Source organism: Cygnus atratus, chromosome 1 (genome assembly GCF_013377495.2).
Source record: "Cygnus atratus isolate AKBS03 ecotype Queensland, Australia chromosome 1, CAtr_DNAZoo_HiC_assembly, whole genome shotgun sequence".
Lineage (NCBI taxonomy): Eukaryota > Metazoa > Chordata > Aves > Anseriformes > Anatidae > Cygnus > Cygnus atratus.
In genome coordinates this window covers 16500171-16520065 of record NC_066362.1, presented here as the reverse complement: position 1 = coordinate 16520065, position 19895 = coordinate 16500171, and the positions used below count along the sequence as shown (strand labels likewise).

The following is a 19895-nucleotide window of genomic DNA, read 5'->3' as shown; positions in this document are numbered from 1 at the left end:
AGGCCATTCCCTCTAGTCCTATCACTGGTTACCTGTGAGAAGAGGCCGACCCCCAGCTCCCCACACCTTCATTTCAGGCAGTTGCAGAGAGCAATGAGGTCTCCCCTGAGCCTCCTCTTCTCCTGACACAACAACCCCAGTGCCAACAGCTGCTCCTCACAGGACTTGTGCTCCAGGCCCTTCACCAGCTTTGTAGCCCTTCTCCAGACACGCTCCAGGGCCTCAATGTCCTTCTTGTAGTGAGGGGCCCAAAACTGAACACAGTGCTTGAGGTGCGGCCTCACCAGACCAAGTACAGGGGGACGATCACCTCCCTGGTCCATCAGTGTCAGTATTTCCTAATATATTTTTCTGCAGGCTGACCATTAAAAGAAGAAATAGTAAAGAATCACGTTCCTATGCATTTTTCAAAGTATTTTAAGTACAAGAAGCTGTTATATAGAAATACCTGCTCAGTTATAATTTAAAACATTGACATTTTGTCTGAAACTTGTCCGAGTGTACCAGGCTTACAGATTACTTACCTGCATTGGATGATCCCGAGCAAAAACCTAAGCTTGCCAACAAACTCCTATGGAGGCTCATTACTTGGCCTCAACCCAAGCACGCACTCTAAGACAGGCTTTTTATGCCAGCATCCTATTCTTCTAACAAGCAACTTTTTTTTTTTTAGACAAAGATCGATAAATACAGCAACATTTCAACACTTTCATGTTCACTAGAAAAAAAGCTTCTCAGAGATTTTGTATTCCAAGTGACTTGGATGAAACCTAGCTAAGCTTGAGGAAGCAAATGAGTCTTTAGTAAGACATAAGACTGGATTCTGACCTGTAATTAGGTTTCCTGTAAAACACAGTAACTAAATACCAAAACACCTGCTCCACCACCAGAGCTATTGAGCCCCTTCCCCTCTCCCCACTACCCAACCACATCCCAGCCTCAGCTAGTTCAGCTCTAGGTTTTGGGCTGTTTCAGACAGATCCCCTACTAGCAACACCAAACCTGGCATGCAGCTTTGTACCTGCAGAGCTACGAGAAAGAATGAAGGCCCACATCTCCTTCTTCTTTCAAGCTAACCACCAACAGAAAGAAACACAACCATTTTAACTTAGTGCACTGTGAACACACACTCACCTCCTAACAGTCATAAACGTGACAACAGTTGTTCTCACTAGCATGCTACAAAAAAATGACGAATAAGACTGTTATCACCCTCGTAAACTATTGATTTGAGGAAAATAAAAGCAAATCCCTTCTCCCCGGTCAAGATCATTTCTGCACACGAATGCTGTACGATTAACGCAAGCAATGAGAGATCTTTTCCACGTCCAGCTCTGTCACGCAGAGCACACAGTGCAACAAGGCAGACGCTGACTCTGCAAGACTGATTTAGGTCCAACTTTGTTGCACCTCAGCCAGATCTATTAATACTACCAGACCCCCTGCCATAATATCGTCAGGATATCTTACATTAACGTGCTTGCAAGCAAGGCTATTCAGGCACCCGGCTTTTTTTAAGAAGGTGGCTTTTATTTCTCTCGTTGCAGTGGCAGAGGTCAAATCAGCAAAATTAAATACCAGCCTGTTAAAATTATCCTGAAGTCCCAAATCATCTAGTAACAAACTAGGCTACGGCTTACGGACATAGGGAGGGCGTGATAAGTGAAAAAGATCTGCATTTTCCCCATTTGAAAAACAAACAAATACTAGAACAGTAAAATATCTCTAAAGGTTTATTTAATTGACATTAATACCCAGCTGCTTTTACAGCTTTTAACCCCTTTTACGGAGGGCCAGAGAAGAAAAATTTTTGGGACCTCAATTAACCCCAAAATAACCATCAGATATTCATTTGAACTAACATGTCAAGATCCCAACCCCACAAACAACATATACACACATTCCAACTTCTGATAAGGAGAGAAATTCAGGTTTCCCCAAACTTCCACATAAAAATTGCAAGGAGATCTGGAGCAGCTTCCCTGCCTGTGATTGCAGAGAGGCTTCAGAAAGGAGATAACCAGCTGCTGGGGAATGCCCAGCGCCCGCCTGCCCAGCGCAATCCACCGGGTATCAGTTACAGGGCTTGCTACTATGGAAATGCCCTCACCCCTTCATAGCACCGCTCCCCCCACAAACTGCCAGATTTTTGGCAGGTCCCAGTTAACACCGGCATCACTTGCTGCCCTGCAGAAGAGACAAACACGATCTGCTCTTGCGTGACTGTGGAAGGCTCATCCCCCAACAAGAGCATCCTACAACTTGCTTAGAGGTTTCAGTTTTCTCTTCACATCCAGTCTGTGACACACAAACATGCTGAATCAAGGTATGAGGTCTCGCAGACCTTGCAGAGATTCAACAACTAAAGTTTAACGTGCACTTTATCAGAGGAAGGGCTCAGCTTCGCAGCCCTGAGATTCATTTTCCTCATCTGTTAACAAAATGCAGAGCCACTACACAAAGTCAAACAGCATCTCCTCAGCAAGCATTCATTGGGAGCCTGGGAGAAAAAAAAAAACCACACACACACAAAACGCTAGAACATTATGGATGAACTTTGTATTAAAGTCCAAAGGCCATAGCAAACTGACAGAGCGAAGCAACCACTGAAGCACCTGTGCTCCTTTTGCTAGTAAAACAGCATTTCAGAAAGCTGCAGACAGAATCGAAGTAAATCTAACATACCGCTGGTTTCTCATCTTCACACCTCATTTTCCTTCACATCCTCCTTTCAATCTCAAAATGTTTTTCTACAGAAGTGAAAGGTAAGAGTGCTGGTACTCAGTAAGAGCACGACTGCGTGCGTGTGAACAAACACAGGCAAGTGTCAACACCAGGATGTTTTAGTCTTATCATGAGGGAGGGACATGCAAACGGAGGGAGTGGAAAGTATCAGGCTTACATTAGGTATTCATTACTCCTTCACCGAAGTGCTCCGGTGTATTATCTCGACAGGAAAGCAGGAACACAGAGAGATACGTGGATGGTATGAACGTACCAGCTGATACTTAAAGTACTGCAAACAGAGCTCGTTGTGTTTTCTTCAGGACACGCCTAACCAAAACTGGAACCCTTGGTAAAATACCAAAGCCTACAACAGGTTCACGGACCAGCTCTGTACAGTGTTTTGTGCAAAAGGTTCCCTCTCAACATTACTTTCCCCTTTTTCTTTTTAATGGACAGAATCTCATCTCAAGCCATTGTCTGAACATTTTGTACTTATTAATATTTCAAAAACTTTAACCAGAGAAAGATCAACTGACTGCACGGAGAGATCCTTGTCTGTTCAGTTTCTCTTTCCCCTGTGCACAGTTTTCCCACTTTGCTCTCCAGAAGGCTCAGATCTATTCAGAAAACCAAACCTTATTCACCACTTCTTCTCTTGAACAACAGGAAGTGGTTTTGTGCAGATAAAGTTGGTATCTTTCAAGAAAATTGCATTAAGCTCGATTCAAGAAGATGCTGAAGTGCAGGGAAGAAGGGACGCAACCTTCTCCCAACACAGCCCTGTCCCAAATCGTGCTGTGTCCACAAAGCACACCATCTCAGCTCAGCCCTACCTCACGCGGAGATGTGCAATACGTTGAGTTCTCTGTACATAGTGTTGTCATCATTTCCTCAAAACCCAAGCGCTGCCATGGCTGGGCAGTCCGGTTTCCCTCCTCCAACACCCCCACCCACAAACCAATCGAGAGCCTTAGAAAGAAAAGCTTTACGGGCACAGTTGGTTTCCGAAAAGAACGCCTCTTGCCTGCCATCAGTGGTTAGGAAGAAGGCCATGTGCTTCATACCTGTTGGAAACAAAGAAACTGCAATTCTTTGGGCCAAACATGCAGTCAGACCAGCCAAGAGCAGCTTACAAACACCTTCCAAAAGTCAGAAAGGTTGCACAAGTGCCCTCGATTTCTGACATCAACAAGCAGGCAGGACCCGACCTTTGGAGCTAAGCCCTCCCCACGCTCAACCCACCGCAAGCTCATCCTGAAATTAGTCACTGCCTTCGTGTCACAGTCTGCTAAAGTCTTCCTCAAACTATGTTACTCTGGCCCCAGGGTTATGACATGATGGACTGAGCACACAGAGCGAACTATTTACTGCTTCTGAGTAACACCTACAAAAAGCACCTAATCCTTTCAGCGTCAGGAGTCCTTAAAACTCTGAACTTGTATAGGGATGGATCTTGTTGCATTTTTCAGCATGAGAGATTATGTTATCAGTCAGGCTACCTAAGGGGTGGAGAAATATTATGCTTACTATTTCAGCTTTGTTTTTCCTGCAAGTATAACGAAAAACGAACAAAGAAAATCCAACCACAAAGCGCCCCACTTCCACAACACTCGATTAACACCAGCTGGAATCGAGCAGGAAGCTGTGCTTGGACGTGTTACAAGCTTAGTTACATGCAGCTATTAATTAACAACTCTAAAACAATTTAAATTGTCCACTAAGGGAGGATAAAAAAAATAATATGTGTAACATCAACTACGGTAGAAACCCAGACACTGGAGACAGAAGTTTAAAACACTGATCTTGATTGCCAGTGGTGAGGTTGTCACAGCAACCATAATTCAGCTGCATGAATATGCATTATGCTGAAATCTATTTTTTCCAAAAGAGACTACCGTGTCATTCAGCACCCGACATGAAGCTGCCTAGGCGATGGACCAGCGCCGTACAATAAAAGTGATTTGTCTTCAAGATTTTCACCCTGGCTGTTGCAGGCAGAAGGGCTGGGGGGAAGAGGGGTGTCACAGAACATGGCCTCACAATAAAGGTGGCAGAATGCGGCTGTAGGACTCGCTTCTGGTCCTGCCCCCGCCACAGAGTTCTTCAGACGTATTCGGCAAACATGTTAAGCTGAAGGGTCCCAAAATGACCCGTGCAAACACTGCAAAGGTTCAGACATGTGCAACGCATCGGTCTTAATCCTTCAGTAACCTGGGGACAAGCCTTGAAACAAACCAAAGGAGGCACCTCCAGTGCCCCTCCATGGAAGGTGGAGCTGCTATTCCCACTGCTAGTGACAGTCCCCAGGCCACCTGAAATTTGTGGGCCTGGACTTGATCCCCACTAGAAAGTCGTGGGAGGCGCAGAGGGGACATCAAAGGAAGAAAACACAACAAAACCATACACACATACCTATACAGGTTACACACCCATGTGAAGAAACCCTGAGCAGGGACAATTGCAACTGAGTAGCTGTGGGAGGCGTACTTCGTACTTAATCCCTCGCTTAATATCCCAGCTGGAAAAAATGCACTGCCAAAATCACATCCCTTCCTCATTACATTGACACCCTACACACCTGTGCTGCTCTTTCATCATGAGACATAGTACTAACAAGGTATGTTAAATCGATTCCTCTGTAAATTGATAAAGTGGAAATTCTAACTCCCAAACCAGGAAGATAAAGCTCATTTTTTCCTCAAGGCACCCGTGTGAAAAAGTGAAACATTTACTATTCCATCTGAAGAATACCACCAAAAATAACCCGCAAGAAAACCACTTTGCTTGCAGAGACAAGCTCAAGTGACAGGAGAAGCCCACAGATTCAAACCACAAGACAGCAGGCAGCCTCTCAGCATTTGTGTTTTCAGCTCCTCTGCCCAAACACGGCAAATAATGGGCCAAACAGGCAGCATGTAGCGACAGCAGTAAAAGCTTCTCCTCCCGGTGAAACACTTCCAGCCTGGTCACCAGCTCCCACCCGCTCTCCCCTCACTGCCTCCTGGTCAGGCATGCTGGAGCCTGAAGCCAGCTCGATCGCAGGCTGGCACTGAAGGGAGCAACCCTCTTCGCTCCTGCCACGGCCTTTCTGTCACTTGACCACCACTGCTGATCCAACTAATTTGTGCTTGTTTTCTGGCAGGGTCAGTTTAATCAGAGCAGACAGCCATTCAGGCTCACTCGCAGTTGTACACGATATTAGAGCTGGCGTGCCTCCCTCACAGAAAGGTTTCTGGTCACGGACAGAGGGAGAAAGTATCCTGGTACAGCACCTAAATCAGGTTAAACAGCTGTGAAACCTCACCCTGAAGACAGTGTTTATGAGGCTGCTATAAGGCACGTTTCAGAAATCGGGCCCAGGCCAGAGCTTCGGCCCCTCTCTTCAGTCCCTCTGAAGGGTGGAGGGGAAGCCTGTCACAGCTTAACATGGGCAAAATGCATTTTTCGCTTCCTCTCTCTGACTGCTTTTTGCTTGCTGGTCAGGATGGGAAGATGAGAACATCACCAGCTCAGCAAGAGCCTCCTGGATGACAAGGCCCAGACAGCCCGGCTCTGGCCCAGCTCCAGCCAAGTACAAAGCCAGGGTACAAGTTCTGCCCATAAAAGCAAAGGGACCAGGGGGCTGTGGGGACAACTAACACGGGCTAAAGTTAGGTTGTCACAGCGTGCATCTCCTTTTCCACTCTTCTAAAGGAAATACATGAAGACTAGCTTGACATAACACTCAGAATAAAGTTGGCCTTTTATACTCTGCTTTAAAATAAACATTTGAAGTCGGAAGTACACATACTGGCATGGAACATCTTATTCAGGCTAATAAGTTTATTATGAAATGTGATCACTACACTGTTTAAAAAGTGAAAGTCCTGTTAGTCCTGAGGAAGAATTTTCATTCTATCACTTCGAGTAAACAAAGTGCAAGTTACTGAGACTAATGCAGTTATACCTGTTCAACGCTGACTGCACGTTTCCAGGATCTGAACCACGCAGTCATCATCTTTTAATGATAAATACAGATGAATTAGAGGAGTACTGTAACAAAACACACCATGAAAAATGAACCATAATCCAGGCTTAGAGAAAGGCATTTTGACAACAGCCTGCCAAGATCTGTGCAGAACGGTTTTGGACCTCTTGGAGCGGTCTCTCAGCAGCAGGCAAGAGCTTCACCTGCTCTGGGTGACTGCTCATAGCTCACCCAGTAATCTTCAGAAACAGACCAAAAGCATAAAACCTGAAGTGCAGCTTGCAAGAATGACTACACAGTTGTTTTCCAATAAATATTGTGCCTTGCTATTCATAAAAAAAAAAAAGAGTGAGAGCTAAGAGGTATACATTTGAAGCAGGACACAGCTCACTGCAAATGGCTGAAGTCTGGCTAACGCAATGCTCTTCAGCTCAGCACAGCTGAGAGCATGCAACTCACTGCTGAAACAGAAGCTTGTCCTAGCCCTTACGACACCTTGCACATTTGGGCAGCACTTCACAGGCACCACAGTGCCAAGCTATCTAGGCATTACATTTCCTCTCAGGTCAAAACCACACAGAATGAGTTACTGAGCTATCATACAAAACACTACATATATGTAATTGCTATGCTAGATAGACAATGATAAAATTAACTCCCCTACCTTTTTGTTCACAAATCAACCAAAGTTCATACCCCCAAATCATTCAGTTATTATGGGCACCTCACTGACAAGAAGGCTAAGGGCCTCCATACAGAGTAAAGCAAGACAGTCTATTTTGAGGGGCTTTGCTCAATTTAGAGTGAATTCAGCAGAAACCAACATCAACAGTTTTGTGAGTAACCAGTTATCATGAATCCATCTAGGTACGAATTTTCACAGAACGGCTTCAAGGATGTGGTGATTCCGAGTATAGCACTGCATAGCTTCTGCAAACTTGAGCTATTCTACTGCAATCTGAAAAATTTATTAAACCTCTGAAATATCTATAATACAAAAATAAAACATCAAAAATTAACAAGTGTTTGAGATGTGCTGACTACAGAAATCAATGATGAATTTCCTCTCATAAGTAACAATGTTCAACATTTCTGGTACATAAGAAATGAATTACACATGAGCTAGCACATGTCAACTACGACCACAGTACAATTAAAAATCTTAATTTTCCCTCCCATATACTGGCCTTGAGCTTATAAAGAACGTGTATAATCCCCAAATCCCACATATTTCTATGTAAGAAACAGTGCTGCATCTCATTCTGTTCCTTCTTCCTTCCTTCTCCTCCCAACAGAAACCTGAAAATGCCTCTGCATTTGATGCTACAGGCATAGAAGGGAAGGGGCTGGAAAAAATAAATCACTGCATAGATTAGGTAAGTACATGGCATTGTAATTCCTCATTATGTCAACTTCTAAATGAAGGGACACGAAGCACTGTGGAAAAAGCTGCACAGATAATATGTGAAAGGGCACCATGTGAAAATGCTGTGCCGCACAACACATCTAAGAGGGATTTATCCAAGTAAACTAACTGAAGGAATAACAGAGAAACACGAAGTTTCATACAGTAAATCTGCCTTCAGACATTAACTTTATTTTTGGCAGTCTGTACTATCCAGAAGCTCAGAAGAGCAATGTAAACTATTTCTTCAAATCTTATCACAGAGTACAACATTCAAGATCAAGCTCCCACCAAACTGACGGAAAAGTACACAGCAGCTCCTCTGGGCAGAACTTACCCACTCTGGAAAAGAACCTCCTTCCTTATCACACAGTTTGGGAAGAGATTAGAAGAATACTTACTCCACGTGACAGAGTTTGGAAATAACAGAGAAAGTTGTTACACAGGAAAGCACCATACTTGTCCTCTAGGTGTCATGGACCTCTTTTCTATTTCTTCATGGCATAATTCTCCAAGTAAATCCATTTGCACTGTTGGCACGTTGGCTATAAACAGAACTGAATCACAGTACCCAAAAGATAGTTTTGATTCCTGGACTGGAATTAATTGTTTAAATACTTTGGCTACTTAACACAGTTCTCTAAAAACAGTGAAATTGAAGGCTTAAGTTTGGAAAACTCTGCTGTTCAAGCCAATCTCTGTTACAGGGGCAAGCCTCTGTTCCCTCAAATTTAAAACCAAATCATTCCTTCAGTATGCAGAATATTTGTTCTTGTCCCCACACTCAGATTACCATTCCTAGATTTAAAAAAAAGAAAAACTGCTTTTGCTTTAGGTTGTTACAAACATGTATAGGCACACCAAGTAACAGAGCATCCAACCCTATGAGAAAGTAGAGGAGCCATAAGGAATAATTGTCCGTTATCCTGTACATTAACTCCCTCAGTAAACTGCCTGGGTATTCTACCGTAACTGCACACCTTTCAGTTCACATGTTTATTTTAACATTCTTTGGACAGCAAAATTCAGTGGGTATCTTTGCCATTGAATCTGATTCTCCCATGAGATACATGTATCCTGTGCTTTGTCAGCATCTCCTTCACCTTCCTTCCCAAAACCCTTTGCACATGGTATCAACTGCTGTTAAAAAAAAAAAAAAAAAAAAGGAAAAAGCCAATTTTGGTGATACCACTAACTGCTCTAAGCAGAAGACAGACACCAGAAATGCACACATGCTGACAGTTGTGACTGGTTAAATAACCAGCTGGCAGAGAAATGTAAACACTAGGCCCCACAGTGATTATTCCCTGCCCCATTAGCAATTTTAGATATATAATGACAACGCGGGCCTGTGCTGGGAAGTGCAATAACCTCACAAAGAATGACAGAGCGTGCAAGTCAAATACTTGTAAGGAAATACAGAGGAGAGGAGAAAATTAAATAAATAAATGGCTCCAGTGAAGTTTCCCACACATTCTTGTCTTTTTTCCCAAATTTTATTAGTTCACAAAACCGAATCCATCAATTTGGCATTTTGCAAACAAAAACTAAAATACCTCGTCACTCAAAACACTCAGTGACACAAATGAATATCTGTTAGCAATCACCACCCACTCATCTACAAACACACACAGAACAGTTCAGTTGTCCACCTTCAACAGGCAGGTGACCAATGCAGAAGAGGAGGGGAAAGATGAAAATACACAACTGTATTCTACAAGGAGTGAACTGTAAGATTGTGCCAAGCCATCAAAAATACGATGAATTATTAGCTATCACAAGCCAATGAAAGAATTAAGACCTATGGCCTCCTAGGTCACCTTCTTTAGGGGGGTACTCAGCAGCAAAACCATTTCTTCCAACTGCTTCTTTTCTTTCATGTCACTCTACAGTGACACTCAGACTCCAGGTATTGCAGACTCTGGGACAATAATAAATTTTCACAGTCAGGCCTGAGGCATTGCCAGAATCCCGAAACCACCTCAAAACAGTGCTCTGCAACCAGTGATTGTTTCCCATGCTCTCATCACTCAGTCAGGTCCAGGTCAGTTTCCAGCAAAGACTGAAGAACCTCTCCAAAATCTTGCAAGAACAATAGTTCTGTGACTAGACTTTTAGTTCATGCAATTTCATATACAACTTTGAGATCAAAAATTTAAAACCACAGCGGTTTCTAGTATTTAATTTAACAGCCTTCAGCTTTTCTACCTGGCTTTCAAAGAGCTTACGACAATTATTCTTCAGGCAACCATATAAGAAACAAGTCTGAATAGACACCTTTTAAATTTTCAGGCCTCCTTAAAGCATGCACAGAGTTGAGGAAAACTAAACAAAAAATTGCACAATTTCAACAAAACAGAGAAATGATGCATTACATAAATCCGTAAGAAAGGTACAAAGCCTCCTCCCGACAACTAACCGGCCAGCTGAAGCTATTACCATAAACTAGTCCAGTTCTCATTAATTTGGCTGCATTGGTAGGAAATTAACATTTTAATGGCACTTGTTATATCCTACTGCCTTGTATCAGCAGATGTTTCCAATGGCAAAATAAAAAATATACAGAGTTAACAACTACATTTTTGAAGTTGCTGAAACAACTGGAACAAGATATCTTGGAGCAGGTCTTTAAATAAACCAGGGCACATCAACATATCGAGCTCTATTCCTCTACCGAGGGGGAACATACTGTTGGCAGCATCACTGAAGGGTAATGTTGTGCTAAGTGGCATTTCTCCCAAGAGAAGTCGGTTTCTCTCTCGATACAGCCATATTAGCAGTATTTCAACTGCATCTCAACGCAAAATGTACTGGACATAAGGAAGAGGCAGAAACAAGCTCTGCCAGTCTGGTTTTTTGATCCGAGATATGAAGTAACCCATGAAGCCAACGCTGTTAGCACTTAATGGATCAGCTCTTTAGAGCGTTTATTAACCAAGCCTGTACACGCAGGCCTGCCTACCACACTACCTGCATGCTCTGTTTCAAAACAAAATATTTCCTTGTCACAAACACACCAGGAACCCAATCAGGTTGCTAAAACGATACAAATCGAATGACAGTAAGCAGTAACCTGGCACATCACTAAGGCTTCAGACTTGAAATAGAACTAAATTGACACAAAAAAAAAGCACAATGGATAGTTTAGTAATGAAGTAAAGAAACCAAGGTAGAAGGAATATGAATAGGATTAATTCAGTCATCATTTCAATCAGATGCAAGCAATTTAAAAGGCAGATAAAGGATGGCATTTATACGTCTGCCTCTAAGACTGGGATGAGGGCCAGAATTACACTGCTTGAGCTGACAGGTGTGTTTATGCCATGATGACAATTCAGTCAGTAATGATAAAGGTAAAAAAGGCCCAAGTTGTTGAAGAAAAAAGCCATATACAGACGATTTATCTTTCTGAACAGTCATGGTTGAGTGCTGGTAAAGGAAGAGGCAAGAAGAGTTGTTCCCTGCACACACAAGCCACAGTAAAATCATTTTAGTTGCGCACATTTCAAAGCCTCATAAGAGAGGTTTTTGTAGAAATGCCATCTTTCTTTATCAGAAAGACAAAGAATTCTTCTAATAATTTCTTCTTCTAAAAAATGCTTTGTTTTTCAGGTCAAAAGTCCTAACAAAGACTTCTTCCAGCTCTGTCTTAGTCCCAGTTATTTCACTAACGGTCACATATTTAAACCTGGGAAATTTAAAAATTAAACCATGGATTTCACTATTCCAGAGAAATTTTAAAAATTTAATTATTGATCACACTCAAATTCTGATCTGGGGGCAGCAATGCTTTTGTTGACACTATATAAATGTTTTAACAGATGCAGTCTCCCAAAGTCATGGAAATGAAGCTCAAGATTTTTTACATTAATTACACTGAAGACTGCAGGACATGATCAAACTACTAGTGAACTCTCACTAACCTCTGATTTGGATATATAATTCCCATGGATGTGAAAAATATACATATATAATTCTTGAATATATTAGAAATTCCAGTAGGCCCACGTCTTTGCCCAAAAGCAAACAATGGAGCACCAAATTTGCTGAAAGGAGAATAGGGGAAGGAGGATAAGGGAGAAAGATGATACCTTTTGATTTCTTCATTATAGTTATCTGGGGTTTTCGTCCACCTGCAAGATCTAGACAGGCTGACTAAACTTGAACAGGGACTTGGACAGCTGTAAATGAGAGCCCGTCCTCAGCAAGGCCGAAGTCACAGGAGATGAGGTGACAAGAAACAGGGACTGACAGCCATCAGGATTAAAAAAAACTATAAATACATAGCAAAGGGACAGTTCATATCTTATACCTGCCAAACCTTCCAGTTTATTGGATAGTATAAAGTCTTCAAAAGCTAAACAGCAGTTTTAATCAAGGACTGTTCTGGGTTTTTACTGTTGCACTCAACTCTGAAGGCCCACAGCAAAGCAGAGGCATCAGGCCTCCAAGCACTGCATTACAATGAGTAGAATTAAAAACATGCCCTGCTACAAATTGTCCTTCAGAAGAGGTGGCCACACCACCCAGAAGACTTGTAAGAAAGTTTGTCTGGTCTTGAAAAGTACCTTCAGGGTGGAAAGACTTCTGGGTACCTGAGAATCAAGCCAAACAATAACATGTGAAAGCTGGGCCCAATTTGTGTTATAATCAGTCCTAAGACCTTTGACTAAAAGCTCACATGAGTATACATATAAAAAAATAAAATAAAATAAAAAACCAAGCCTTTGGAGAAAAGATTGGGCATATACTTTGACAAGGCTACAGAAGAGGTCAGTCCATACTGGCATCCCTACACAAGGATGCATGCAAGATCCCATGGGGGCACACAAGAAGCTGTCTTCCTTCTGGAATGATAGTACTACTGAACCACATGGCATTGAATCCCCTTAAACACAGGGTTTTTCTTTAGCTGACTGGCTACAAGATGAGCTTTCCACGTCACCTTGCCAGGGAGAGTGCTTTGCTCTTCCCTGTGCCCCAGTTACAATGCTCACATTCCTGGTTATCACTGTATTTGGCAAAAATCCTTTTAGTTTAAGAGTTAAATCTGCTGGTTAATCTTCACGTAAAAAGAAAAGGATGTTTTTACAAACGATGATCAATCCGTAAGTAAGAAAATACGTAAGGCAGTAGCAGATAATCTTCTTCAAGCGATGGCGTCTGGTATTTCCTCCATGGTTCAGAAACACCAGCAATGCATATACTTCCTAAATACGGTTCCTCATCTCCTGTTTCAGATAACAAGCAAGCTGTGGTTAGCCAGTCATCTTCAGGGTCCAGCCCCTTCTTGGATACCCAGTATATCTGTCTTCACCTGCTTTTCTTCTGACATTTATAATAATGCAGTATTAACTTCATAACAATTTTGACATTTATACGATTCATTATATCACGGACTTAAAAAAAAAAAAAAGAAAGAATAAAAAGCCCTATAAAACATCAGTCTAACTACCAACAATTCGTTCAGCTGAAGCTTTTGAAAAGGGAGGAGAAAGTGAAAAAGCAAATCACCACCTATAAAGCAAACAGACACTCTTTTTTTGCCCAAGTCCACGTAGTGTTTCCAAAAAGTCATCTAACACAATTGTTCAGCTAAGTACACACATGAAATTTTTGTGCCATGCGTGAGGTCTGCTGTAGCTCTCAGATAGTATGAACTTCTAGCCAGCTGAGAACAAAGCCACCAGCGGGTAAGATAAACAGATGTAGTTTGCTTCAGACAAAAAGAAACATAAACTGCATGGAAAGATTTTCCATGATTTAACAAAGACAATAAAATGTCACCAACAGCAGATTCTACAGCAATGAGTCACAGATAATAGCTTAATACTTAAAGCTTATCTATAAAGAAAAAAATATTTATGCAATTACAAAGTATTAACAAAAAATAGGGAGGTACTTATAAATAGATTCCATCTTCTCCAATTGTTTTTATCTAAGTGAAAACCAAAGCAGATACTGCACATTCAGGCTTGCACACCACCAGGAAAACCAATCTGAAAATACTGGGCACTGTTTCTCCCTCAAAAAGCATATGCTGTCTCTGATCCGCTTTACGAGAGGACTGCCAAGTGCCAGAGAGCTTCACTGGTCAAATTCAAACTGCTAGCAATGCAAGTTCTGTGTTCTTCCTATAAAATATTCCATGAAATGGTATTTGTGACTTTTTTTTTCCTAAGTATTTTTGTAGGGGGATAAGCAATCCAGCATTAAATGCAATCATTGTTAGCAGATCCCTCAAAAACCGGAGGAAGATTGCTACTAGATAGAACAGGGAAGAAGCAGAAGTAGCTTTAGAAAAAAAAAATCAGTTTTGTTGTAAAAACGATTTCTAATACAGAGTTTTCTGGGGAAATCAGAACTATCCTACTTGGCCTTGTTATTTCACGTAACTAAAAGTAAAAATAAGAGCTGTTGAATGAGTATAATTTCTTCACACCCAGAAGGAACTCTTCTTGGAAGGGAAAGTAAAAAACCTACATAGTAGGCACAGACCCTTTTAAAAGCTTTATACTCACGTTTCTCTGAAACAAAACAGGGCTAGCTCCAGATGATCTGAAGGAGACCGCAGCCTTTACTTCTGCAGTGTTTTGTAAGCTCCTGACGTTAGTTTTAATTACTGCAAGTTTCCAGGAAACTCCTACAGCTCAAGCAAAACTTGGGAGTACAGCATCCTGTAGCAGCTGGCAGATCTCTGAAAGGATCAACATGTCTAGCCAGTTGCTCTGTAACTTACATTCTTCATTGCGTGATCACAGTTTTTGCACGGAGCGTTGAGACCATGCAGCATTTCACACAAAAGCAAGCTACACTTCATTTTTGTACAAAAGGCGATCTCGGATATTCTGTAATATCTTTTAGGTTCCTTTATAGATTAACCTCTGAGAGGTGTTTGAAGATCTTGGATAAAAGAAGTGTAAAATATTAGGAAGTTAATCAAACTGGAGTGGTTTAGTGCTCCACTTATTCCTACCCCACCCTATAACATTATCTTTGCAAGACGATGCAAGACTTGGCCCTCTAGGGAGCTGTTTGTTATTATTATTATCTGATGAGCACAGTCTGAAGTTGTCCTAGTTGTAGTAACACAGGGATGCTTAGGATGTGTTGCTGCTCTCAAGTTCAGCGCTTCACAGCCACCTCTGTCCCAAACAAACAGGATGGCTGCTGGCTGGAATCGCGCTCCTTGGCTCCGGGCAGCACTGGGAAGCAGCCAGCAGCTTCAAGGATGGGACACGCAGACAGCTCCCTAAGCGTTACTCCTCATCTCAGGAGGGAAAAGGTGAGGAAGAAGAAAGACGAAGAAAGCCCTGAATCCAAAACAGTGAGTATATCCCCAAGATAGGATCCTGGATTACAAATCACCTTGGAGCTTGGTTTTACATCAGGTAGTCACAGCTGTATTCATCAAGGACCACTTAAGTGCAAGGACCATCACACTGAAGGTAAACAGCATTTCATCTTTTGGTGTTAAACATTTTATTTTTTTCCCGCTGCAACACGGCATCTTGTTGCAATAACTGCATCTTTTCCAAAATGTTCAGAGCCCAGGTCCAAGAGCCCCAGAACAGGATTTTAAAGGTATTTACAGACTGGTCTCTTTGCTGCTACTCAGACCTCCGGAGCTTGAGCTGGGCACACCACCCTCTCCAGGCAATGCAGAAAGCAAAAAGTCACAAGCTCCTGGCAGCGCCTTGTCCCTGGCACAAAACCTGCCATGGGTCCTACTTCTGCAGCAACGTCTGGAAAAGCAGCTTACGCCTGAAGCACAGGACCGTAAGGCTCCTTAGACTCAGATCTGGAGTAAGTTACAGTAAATTACAGGGTTTTGACTCCCACATCAGTCCTCACACAACTAGGAGGGACCCCGAAGCTGTACAGCTACAGACACTAGCTGGCTCTACCAAAAGCAAACAGGAATAAAGATACCCTTTTCAGGCTCATAAAGCAGCATCACGGGCTACACATGGCCTTCAAAGAACATTTCAAGAACTCCTTCTCCAGAGGCTTTGCGTTTCCCCATCCCTATGGCTGTGATACTGCTTGAATACTGCTGACAGGTATAAACCCACATGCCTCTGTATAGCACTGCCACATTTCCCCAGCAATGAGAAAGTGCTGTTAACCTTGAGGAGCGCAGGAGGTTATTTTAAAATGCAGTTACTGCGCACACCTGAGAACACAGACGAAATTCAGAGAAAGGGGAACTAAAACACACAAACCATTTCCTGAGCGTGGGATTTCAGGTAGTAAAATCAGCAGTGTGAAATGGGAAGACTTTTTTTTTTTTCCTGAAGATGGCTCCAGAGCTAAAACACTTGCTCATGCTATTTTTAAGAAGCTCCCATTCTCATTCGCATTTCTAACGTGAAGACTCCTCTTCACAAAAGTTAAGCTAATGATAAACTTCAAGTTATGAAATAAACGCTGCTTTAAGCATCTGAAGACATTCGTGGATCCTTCACTGAAAACTCGGATATTAATTTTCAGCCACTGAGACTTGGTTGGTTTCCAAACCAGTGAATTTCAAGTGTTCTCTACATAAGTAACCTTATACCTGAAATGAATATTGAAAGAACAACTGGCTTTTACAAGACATTAAAAATGCCAAGCATTAGTAATGCAAGATACTAATAAAAATCCCTGACAGTCCTATCGAGAGCTCTGAAAAGATGGTTATAGCGGTTGGAAACTAATTGAACTCAGGCACTAATTGTATACGTCAGGCCACCATGGAGTGCATGGCTTTGTTCTCTTTAATTAAGATAAGTATAGACCTCTCATATTATGCCGTTATTTTCAGGGGACTACTTTAGAAATCTAAAATGCATCTGTTAACCATTGCATTTGGACATAGAGAACTGCTGACTACTTTTTCCACATAATTTTGTCGTGTCCTTTAAGGAAGAAATTCTTTACTCTGAGGGTGGTGAGGCACTGGCACAGGCTGCCCAGAGAAGCTGTGGATGCCCCATCCCTGGAGGTGCTCAAGGCCAGGCTGGATGGGGCTTTGGGCAGCCTGGTCTGGTGGGAGGTGTCCCTGCCCATGGCAGGGGGCTGGAATGAGATGGTCTATATGGTCCCTTCCAACACAAACCATAATTCTATGATTCTATGATTTAAGATCCTCAAAAAACAGCTTAGTCAACTACATATAGATATACATGAGGGAATACTCAAGAAACAAGAGTGTCCCTTCCCACAGAGTTTGATGAGAATCCCATGGATAGAGTGGTATTTCACGCTTTATTCCTTTTTTTATTCTCCTCTCTCCCTCCCATTTGTGAGCAGTGTTACTTGGCTGTCGATACCCCACTAACAGATTTACTCCTCACCTGAAGCACTGACCCAAAAATAAAATCCCTGTTTCTAAATTTTAAGTATAACACTGACTACAGCTACCCACGTAAGTATACAAAACAGATGTGGCAGAAAAGGAAACATCCGCGTTTACTTTAGTTTGTAAGACAGATGTTCACCTTCGGGCATGTCAGAAGGGAGACTCAATAACGGAGGAAGTATCGACTAACAGACGTGAGCCCTGATGGGCTAAAATGCAGCGTGGGGTGGCTGCTGCAGAGCCAAAGCAGCACCCAGCAAAGATGTGCCCACACAAACATAAGCAAGCACTCACTCAGGACTGGAATGTGTTAAGTTTTAGACAGAAGTCCGTATGCACACAACCCGAGAAACACATACCCATGTGACTCAGTGTCTAATGATGACAATTCCTAGGCATGTGCATCCTGCAAACCGAGTCATAAATCCCTTAATCACAGGTCAGAAGGTGTACCAATGTCTGCATTGATGGGATCAGGAAAAGAGGGCTGAAGCGTCTGTTGTTGTTTTTTTAAACTGGAAACGTCAGCTCCTGTGGAAGGGCAGCAGCACTCAGAAAAGCTGCATCACCAGGGACTTACAGTGACCTCTAGGACCCGCATCCAGAGAAGAGAAAAAACGCACACTCAAAATTTACTTTAAAAGTTACTTATTTTTTTACAGCATACAAGGAAATAAAGACTGGTTGGCATCAGCCCCTGAGACACCTGGAACAAGCTTTACTCCAAGTTTGATGCACTCTTGATAGCATATTTATCTAGGACAGGCGACGCGTTCTCAGCGGGCACTCGCAAAGAACTCGCTGCGCTAACTCAGGATTTGTAAGAAGCTGCCTCTCAACTGAACTTCAGTTTCCGTTAAGATGAAGACACAGCTGTCAAACTAAAAGTAAACCAGACAACCGTAAGCATTCTCAAAGCATGTTTAAAAAATACCACTATCCAACAGAGCCAGCGGGTTTCTTCCTCATTAACATGGGTAAAAATTAAAGACACGTGGTGACCCAAGATGCAAACAGAAATAATTTTTCAAATGCAACTGAAGAAGTTAGGAGTCTTTACCTTCCACTGCTCCCAGAAGCAAAGAACTGCATCTTCAGTCCTTTAAGCATCTCTGAGGATCTGGTCTCATAAGTCAGGAATTAAATCTACTACTACCGGAGCATACAATAGGAGAAAGGCTTGGGTGTTACAGGAAGGAGCGGGAAAAGAGCAAGAAAGCCACAAATAAGGTACTTATTACTAACCACAAATAAGGTACTTTTGATTTGCATTTGATCGCTACCCTTTAGCCAAGGCAAGAAGAGCTACTGTGCAAGGGAAACTGTACCACTAAGACAAAGAAAAAACCTAGTCCTTCCTCTCTGCGAAGACTGCAGAGATTGTTAATATTTATGAAGCCTGAAGTGCCTTCAAAGACTTCTTACTTCATTTCCTTATGTCATAACAAAAAGCAGCAGTAACTTATTTCATTTTAAGGTAAGATCACCACTGAAACCTTACTGTTTTAATCAATTCTGACCTCCCAGGAGAAGGCTCAACATCTTTGCTTTGTCCCCCCACATCCGTACACCTGACAATGACCATGAGATAAAAAGAGAAAACTTGCATTTTTCAGAGACTTTAGAGATCAAAACGCATAAACCCTGACATCATCTTCCAAAAGCCAGGTTTAACGGCTGTGTTACCATGCACAGGTTATTTCATAGATCAGCTCACAAACGTGCAAGGCCTGGATGGTGGCAGAGAGAGAATCTCTTTTGAAAGGCCCTGATGAAGCAATACTGTCAGAAGCTTTTCCTGCAGTCAAACTCCGTGTCATGAAAACAACGCATTAGAGGAAGTCATCTCTGCTTCTGCAGTATGGATCCTGCCGTCCAGGCAGGATTTAACCCACAAAAATAAAACCATGTAGGGAAGAAAAGGAACCAGTGTTGCAGAATAAAGCTAGAAAATTGTATACATTATCTGGGCCTGGCACAGTCAGGTTTGGACAAGAGGGCCTGGAATTCCGGATGGCAGATTTTCTGCACGTAGTACTGGGGTCTTCTGGTAATGGCCAGAGCTTTGGAAACTCTAAAGTCAGAGTAACACTGATAAGCCTGACAAATACCGGCGCGAGGAGAGGGAGGAAGAGACCTGGACCGGCCACTGAGTAGCTACTGTAAACAAACAACCAAAAAAATTCAGCAAGGTACTCAGACATTGCTAAATAGCATTTATTTTCCAGACCTATAAGAAACAAAACATCACAAAATGTGATCTGTTACTTCTTAAATAAAAAGACAATCATCATAAATCTTTTAATGGAACCATATGTTACACAAAACACAGTCTCATATCTTCCAGAATAGTGGTGACTGATTCAAAACTAAATGATGATTTTTCCATAATCACATGATGTGAGATGGGGTCATTGGTAATTTTCCAGCAGGTCCGTCGTTACTTTGGAGGT

The 19895-nt window shown here is 42.3% G+C and overlaps 1 protein-coding gene across 2 annotated transcripts in view; it reads right to left on the bottom strand.

The window, feature by feature from the left end:
- GRAMD4 (GRAM domain containing 4) overlaps nucleotides 1-19895 on the bottom strand; it is a 79555-nt gene that overhangs the window by 57310 nt on the left and 2350 nt on the right. Inside the window, exon 1 of one of the 2 annotated variants that reach the window (XM_050708280.1) lies at nucleotides 2686-2826. The exons of the other annotated variant lie outside the window; for it this stretch is intronic. Coding sequence (XP_050564237.1) covers nucleotides 2686-2699 — 14 coding nt within the window. The 5' untranslated portion in view covers nucleotides 2700-2826. Of the gene's footprint in view, nucleotides 1-2685; nucleotides 2827-19895 lie in introns of those variants that run through there. 2 annotated transcript variants of the gene reach the window in all.